The 8,602-nt window shown below is 37.7% G+C and overlaps 1 protein-coding gene across 1 annotated transcript; it reads left to right on the forward strand.

Annotated features, from left to right (window-relative positions):
- Positions 1-406: 406 nt before the first annotated feature.
- On the forward strand, positions 407-5,536 carry LOC142194577 (beta-crystallin B1-like). Its single transcript, XM_075263797.1, has 6 exons — positions 407-530; positions 2,121-2,207; positions 2,528-2,646; positions 3,840-3,972; positions 4,520-4,662; positions 4,869-5,536. The coding sequence occupies exons 2-6, from the start codon at positions 2,142-2,144 to the stop codon at positions 5,035-5,037; spliced, it is 630 nt and encodes a 209-aa protein (XP_075119898.1). The 5' UTR covers positions 407-530; positions 2,121-2,141; the 3' UTR covers positions 5,038-5,536.
- Positions 5,537-8,602: the final 3,066 nt, after the last annotated feature.

Raw genomic sequence — 8,602 nt, forward strand, 5'->3', positions numbered from 1 at the left:
AGTGACCCCTTGTTCAGGCATTGTATTTATTACTGTACATATGTAGACATGACACATGTATAACCTATGATCTGCTGCCTATGGAAAGCTCTGACATCAGTGTGGCAGTGTCACATGGCTGTTAGTTTACTTAGCCCCTAAATCTCTTGGACAAGTGAGGTAATGAAGCTGCAGACATCACAGTCCATAGGGTCAGCAGTTTTGTTCCATTGAGTCAAGGCAAAAAATGTGTCGCTCATTGAGACCTTTGTTTTTTGCTGAGCTCTTGTCCTCGCACAAAACAATAAGCAGTGTCAGCTCTTAACCTCTTTTTTTGCTCCCAGACCCCCACAAAACTTCTAATTTGCTTTTGTACATGATACTGGCTTTGGACTGACATTCTATGTATCCTCTATTCAAGTGAGACCACTCCTAAAAAAGCTTAAAAAAGAAAGTTTAGTGCAAGCAAATTTATGGAGTATATATTAGTGGGGAGGGGGATCTGGCTCAACACCAAGCATCTCCTTCAGTGGCTCAGCGACAGCGTTCCTGTGAGTAATACTTGTGTGCTAGCAGTCATACAGTGTATGCGCTATATTCAGATTTAAATTACAATGTATATATTATAGGTATATCTATATGTGTAGATCTCTGTATGTGTATATTTATATCTATGAATGTATACATGTATAGATATATATGTACAATAACATCACACTCTTATACATTATGTTTTATGCATACATGTATACTGAGATACTCCAGATAATAATAGTGTATGGTGGTTTTAAGATGACAGATTGGTTTTACCTAAAATCTTATTTTGGATTGAAATCTTGTACTGATACCTATACGTTGTAATACAGAATGCATTGTCTGTGTTAGACATTCACTGTGACATTGTAACACTGGCCATCTCATAAGAATAGACGGTCATTTGCGTAATTTAAAAAATGTCCAACACTTCTCTACAATTCCAAAGATTATTGTAATGTATAGTAAAGCAGCGGACATGGTGTCAGTAAAGTAATAATCTAAAATCAGTAACATCTATTATTTTGTCTATTTTCACGACGTGAAATGATCAGGTAGAGGGAAGGTCATCAGGTCTACGATTAACTATTAAGCCAATGTACAGATATATATATATATATATATATATATATATATATATATATATATGTATGTAGGAAGAATTGCACTTTGATTGTTAGATGAAAGACAAATTCCACACTTATCCCTGCCAACGCCATAACAAAGAAGATATGCTAAGTTGCACTTAAAGGGAATAACCTGTTTTTGTTTTTTTTTAATAATATTTTAAGAGTTTTTTTCATATTATTATCAATATAAGGAAGAATTCTTAAAACTCACCAATTCTGACTCTGACCACTAAGCCAAAGCATTGGCTGACCCTTTCTTGTTTCTGTAGAAGTCACCTCACTTCTCAGCACAATTATGACCACAGCTATAATGTATATGTAGATAAGACACAGAATCCACCAGTCACATTTTTTTTTAATTTATGTTACTGATGTAGTGCCAACATATTCCGCACCACTTTTCAGATATTGTCATCACTGGCTGTGCCAAGCATGGCTCACCATGTTGGCCTTAATTTTACAGTTTATCTACTCCCCTCTCGGCACAATGACCTGCAGAGGTCACAGAGCATATCTAAAAGCTCTCCCATCAAAAGAGTCTCCTCCATAGCATTATGTCATGGCCCATAGTCTAGCTCCAGGAAACTGGAAATGGCAGTCTATTTTAGGCTTAGTGGCAGGAGTTGGAATTGCAAGATTTTTTTCATTTTAAATTGGAATTGTAAATAAAAACATAGCCAAAAGGTCAAGAATGTGATTTATACATTGAGACAATTGTCCCCAAATGACCACTTGCCAACTGTTACCATGCATATATTTGGGGTTAAGGCCAGGGCCCCATATTGCAAAAACAGTGTTTTGTCCATGGGGAAATGTTTTATTAATTATTATTATTATTATTATTTTTACAAAGCTGTAATACTCTGCATCGCTGCTGCTAAGTCAGTAGCATGTAGAAGATTGGCATAGATATGGACTACTGTATGTTAGTACAAATTTTCTTGTGTGTCAGACGTTAAAATTGTGAAATCTTTGTAGATTTCTTAAAGATTCGCCAAGATGGCTCACACTGGAGCTCAGGGCAGCATTGGAAGCCATTCTTCTGTGGGTCTGCAGAATTACAAGGTACGTAAAACAATAGTAATATAAAGTATTGTATTCCTGTACATAGAACATGAACATACTATTGCCATACCTAGTTATATATCATATGATATAATATTCATTTATATGAGAAACCTTTATCCTGAACTAAGCATGTAATACGATACAAAAGATTCCTACAAGAATATTTAAGAAGTTCTAGTGAACCCTTACAGCTATTAGAGTAAACTCTCTATATTCCTACATATCCTACATATAAGGATAAAGCTTTCAGCAGGAGTTACAGAGGCACGGCATATCCTAACATGTTCTCTTTCCATTTCGTTCCATTGCATCTACAGCTGATTTGCTATGAATATGAAAATTTCCAAGGCCGCAAGGTGGAGTTTAGCTCCGAGTGCAGAAACTTGTGCGACCGAGGATTCGACCACATCAAGTCCATTCGAGTAGAATGTGGACCGTAAGTTTCCGATACAGTGATGGTTTATGGTAGGAATTGGCCAGGATAATTTAAGAGGATCTGTCAACTCGCCTGACTTCTATTCTCCATGAAATAAGAACTTTTCTTAGATCTCTGGACTTTGCCATCCCTCTATTATTTCTCCTGGAAATGTAGGAATAAATTGGCAACTGGGTGTGACCATTCCTTTTGTCATTAGGGCAGATCCTTACATACACTTTCACTGTGAACACGGATTAACCGATATCTAGGTGTGTAGGGACATCCCCTATAAGAGGAATGGTAACATCCAGCCATCATTATAGTCATACATTTCCAGGAGGAATAGTAGAGGAACGTCACTAAACAGCAATATAAAATTAATTATTCCACAATTGTTATTATATGACGAGTGGAAAGAAATGACAGACCTGATCTAAGCAATATTTCTCTTTTATCAGAGTGGCTTGCAGGAACTATCAGATAATAGAGCAAGGAAGCTGAGGGGAATTCGGATTTCCTACATTTTCCAGCAATTTCCTCATATTGGAGATATTTTTTAATATAAGTACTCCAAGAGCTGGTGAGATGTATCACTTCAGAAATGAGCTACAAACCAAACTGGTTAAACACTTAAAGGGAATATTGCACCAGAAAATGACCTGAAATTACATTTTTTAAAATCATATATATATACAGTATATATATATATATATATATATATATATATATATATATATATAAAATATATGATTTTTAAAAATGTAATTTCTGGTCATTTATATATATATATATATATATATATATATATATATATATATATATATATATATAATTATTATTTTTTTTGTAAATATGCCATATCAATATACTGTATGTACAGATGTAGCAGAGTTAACCCGAACTTTTACAATTGGTTAAACTGCTGCAGAGTGATATCTTATTTTTCTTCTCTTCTGTGATAAGTTATCACTGCAACAATTGTAGAGGTTTGGGTTATCTCCGCTACTTCTTTATGAGAAATACAGGTCTTATCTACATATATAGATAACATAGGGACCACTATTAGAAAAAAGTCCTATGTATCACTATCTGGTTTTATTTAAAAATAAAGATAATACATTTCCTTAAACGGTCATCTCTACTCTTCATTGGTGGGGAAACGGCCAACCTGCAGTGCCAATTGTATGACCCTGTACGGTTCACATTCACAGCTGGGTCGCCTATGAGCAGAAGGATTTCATTGGAGAGATGTTCATTCTGGAGAAAGGAGAATACCCTCGCTGGGATTCTTGGTCTAACTGCTTCCGGGCTGATAGGGTCATGTCTTTGAGACCAGTCCGTATGGTAAGATTCTAAGTATTAAAATTAACGTGAAAGATATAATTTAGTAAATATATTTTATGTCATAATCATTGGATTTTATAGACTTTTAAACCCGGGACAATTTGGTTTATAGATTTAGGGATCATGGGTGTATGCAGCGTCACTTTAACTATATGAGCAATGGTACAGCTGCACTATGCCCTATGGTTGCGGGAGCCCCCTCAGTTGCCCTGGATCAAACGGGACAGTCCCATATTTAGGGTACTATCCCTCTGTTCGGCGGCAGGCAGTGATTTCAACTCTATGTCCTTGGGACACAGATACAGTTGAATACAATAGTGGAGCATGGAGCTATAAGCTACAGAGCTACTGCACGGAACATGGAGCTACGACACGCAACCTATGGACAAGGAATTGCTTTTAGAAGGAAGAAGCCATGTTTATTCAGTTACATATTTGTAACATCAGTCTAATACAAGGCAAATATTTTTGAAAAAATCATAAAATTCTGCATAATAAAACGTAACCCATCCAAGATTTTCTAACATGTCGATGTTTTAAATTAAAGGACACTCAGGATTATAAGATCTGTCTCTATGAATGTATCAATTTTGAGGGCAGAAAGATGGAGGTCTGTGATGAAGATATCCCCAGCTTGTGGTCCTATGGATTCCAGGATAGAGTTGCTAGTGTCCAGGTCCTTGGAGGAACGTAAGTGTCTGCAGGTGGACTAGCTAAATACATATTCACACACGCCAATACAAGGATTCTTTTATGTCAGTTCATTCTCTTTGATGGAACAGAAAACCGACAAATGAAAATTTAGATGTGAACACAGAATATTGGAGCTAATAACCTAGAACTCCTAAACACTAATCTTACAATGACGTTTTTTTCAATTCAATGTGTTTGTCTAGATGGGTTGGATACCAATACCCTGGATACAGAGGTTACCAATACCTAATGGAGTTTGGACCATACAAGCACTGGAACAACTGGGGAGCCAACCAGCCCCAGATTCAGTCTATCCGCCGAGTAAAGGACATGCAGTGGTACAAGAGAGGAAACTTTGAAGTTGGAAACTAAGGAAGCATTGAGGATAAGACATGTAACCTGACAGAAGAAAGGGACTTGTTTCTTTTTAATCTTTGAACCATTCTCTGTTTATTGGCGAGAGAGACGACTGTTGTTTTGCTCGTTCGTCTACAAGGTTATTTATTTATTGAGGGTATTTTCGGACTTTGTAGGAGTTTAGGTGCTATCAATATTAATACATTTTCGCTCTTCAAATCTTCACGTACTCCAAGCTGCTACTCCATCATATACCTACTATTGCTGCTTCTACTGTATATAATGGGATACCCCATTCAGTTGGTTCATCCTCTGTCTACATGGAGGCATTGAAGGAGAAAAGTAGGGTTGTTGAATGTACCAAAAATGGATTTTTGAGAGCTGGTTATATGCTAGTAACTAAACTCATACTTAGTCACATTATACTCAGTAACTTGGGTTTTATGGTTATTTTGATCTGCCCCTAACCATATAGTGGATAGATATGATGATTTGCCTTCTATAAAAGTCGTATACAATGACTGGTAAATAAAAGGGATTATAAGGATGTGCCTATAAAAGAAAGGTTTAGTCAGTGTCGGCAAAAACCTATAATCTCTTGTATTACAAGAATAGAAGATTTCTATAGACCCCAGACTCAGTGTGTTGTATTGTACAACACAATGCGCTGTGTCCACGGTTGATGACCCAACTATGGACCATTGAAATGGCACAACAAGCCCTCTCTCTCCCCAATAATATAAAATATATCTGCTTTTATCGAGGGTGGGAACATGTGGGCACTGTCATCCTTCTCAGGGAGAAACAAGTCTTGTTTTTACTACACAAAAACCTCAGCGAACAAATGCACAGTATGAAAGTGTTCAGTGTTCCTTTCCAAAGCACTGTCCATCCAGACGCAGCTCCACCGAACCATCAATACATGTGTCAAACTCTTTGCAGTTTAAAAAAATAAAAAAAGATCTATAAGAAATATGACTTATGTGATATCTATATATATAGGGTGATTTTACTGATCATCTATTGGTTCCCTGAAAAAGTCAATAGTTATTAGTTTAGGGCTATCGGAAGATCTGCAGTCTTCAAGCACTCACACTGTCGCCCCATCGACCACCTATTACGACTGCTTCTACTATATATGGGGTACCCCCATAATTTGACCAGGATAAATATAAGCCTGCCAGTCCATTGGCTCCCCATGAAACTGGCTTCTAACCCCAGGATGGACTGCTGAAGAAGACATATGCCATCCAGTTCAGCCCGTAATCCTGCAATGCTGATCAAGAGGAAGGCAAGAAACGTCTGTAAGGTACAAATCAATTTTCTTCATCTTGTGGAATAAAAAATCATTCTAGACTCCAGGCATGAAAATTTGAATAAGCCTCTGGATCAATGACGCTCTTTAGAAATCTAGTAATCATAACTATAATAATACATTTTATTTATATAGCGCCAACATATTCTGCAGCACTGTATACTTTGTAGGGTTCAAATACAGACAAAAAGATACATTACAAAGAAATAGTCACTTCACACAGTGGGACTGAGGGCCCTCCTAGCAAGAGCTTACAATCTATGAGGTAGAGGGAGGTACACAAGAGGTAGCAGGGCAGCATAGGAGGTAGCATTACTTATACAGTGGTCAGACAATTATGTAATAGAGGTTACTGTAATTACACAAACATAAAACTGTATGAGCCGTCACCAGTTATGTCCTTTAATGTGCGGATGGTGCCTGGACATACAAAGTTAGTCTGAAACGGCATCATATCGTGTGGGGTAATGTGAGAGCGGGGACAGAGGAGGGTTCATTTTAGGGATTCTAATTACAGTACGGAAGGGTTTACATTAGGAATTGTAATAGGCCTGTCTGAAAAGATGTGTCATTAGTTTGCACTTGAAGCTGTAGAAATTGGGAGTTAATCTGATTGTCCGGGGTAGAGCATTCCAGAGAAGTGGTGCAACTTGGGAGAAGTCTTGTATACGAGCGTGGGAGGCTCTGATAATAGAGGATGTAAGTGTTAGTTCACTGAGTGAACGGAGAACACGGGTTGGGCGGTAGACAGAGATGAGGGAGGAAATGTAGGGAGGTGCAGCATTATGGAGAGCCTTGTGGATGAGAGTGATAAGTTTATATTGTATTCTATAATGAATAGGCAGCCAATGTAACGACTGACACAGACCGGAGGTATCGCTGTAGCGTCTAGACTGATAGATCAGCCTGGCCGCTGCATTCAGAGTAGATTTTAGAGGGGAGAGTTTGGTAAGGGGAAGACCGATTAGTAGGGAGTTACAGTAACTATAATATTACTATAATAAAAAGCTCTCTTTTTGTGAATTCCCTTTAACAACATGTTTTGGCAGAGAGTTCCATAGCCTCGCTGATCACACAGTAAAGAATCCTCTATTCTGGTGCAGAAATCTTATTTCCTTAATTTGTAGAGGATGCCACTTATTATAGATAAAATCCTGGGCATAAGTCTTGGGGGAGGTCTTTGTATTGACCTTTGATATATTTATCCATAGGTATTAAATTACTCCTCATCTAAATAACACTATTTTAGATAGTTTGGGTAGTCTATTCTAACCATCTAAGCTATGACTTAACTGTCTTTTGAACCTCTTTGTCTTTCTTGTGCACTGGTAAACAAACCTGTACATGAAGTCAGACTTGTGGCTGAAAAATTAGATTTGATATGTAAATACCAGAGAATACAGAACTTCCTTGATATGGAATTGTCTGTTGAGCGAATCCCCAGTGGCTGCTGCTGAAACCAGTAAGGAAGAGAATGACAGAGACAGTGAGATCTAAACTTGACCCAGCTCCTGTCCCTGCCTACCTGCCTCAGCTACCCTAGGTGGTAGCAGGACAACTGGGCGACAGTCCCTTCTCTGAATAAGTATTACACAGAACAGGACAAGAAAAATCAACACAGAAGCAGAGTAAAGCCAAGGGTCAAACCAAAGAGACAAACAGTACCAAATCAAAATCCAAAAGAGTAGTAACAAGGGAAGCCAAGGGTCAGAAGAATGTAAATACAATACAATAGCAAGAGAAGCGCTTAGCAAGGACAGAGTCTCAATAGCCAGCAAGCATGTGTGAGCTGATGACCTGTATATAGGAAGTCCAGAACAAGTGCCATACTTAATTGGCAGATAGGCTGTCAATCACACAGGTAAGGCTAAGATTAACTATTGGAGGAACAGAAGGAAACAAAGGCGTGAGAGATGGGTGTGATGGAAAATTAATTACCGAGATGACGTCATAGAGCAGTGTTCAGACAGAGCAACAAGAACCCTAAGCAAGGAAATTAAAACTGAACATGCCTCCTGCACCGCAGCGTGCAAGCTGATTGCGTAGAAGTCTAAATGGGTGCGGATTTAACGCTATTACTATTATTATTCATTTATATAGAACCATTCGTTCCATGGTGCTGTACATTATTATATTCATTCCATGGTGCTGTACACTATTATATTAATTCCATGGTGCTGTACATTATTATATTAATTACATGGTGCTGTACATTATTATATTAATTCCATGGTGATGTACATTATCATATTAATTCCATGGTGC

The sequence above is a fragment of the Leptodactylus fuscus genome, chromosome 2 (assembly GCF_031893055.1).
Source record: "Leptodactylus fuscus isolate aLepFus1 chromosome 2, aLepFus1.hap2, whole genome shotgun sequence".
Lineage (NCBI taxonomy): Eukaryota > Metazoa > Chordata > Amphibia > Anura > Leptodactylidae > Leptodactylus > Leptodactylus fuscus.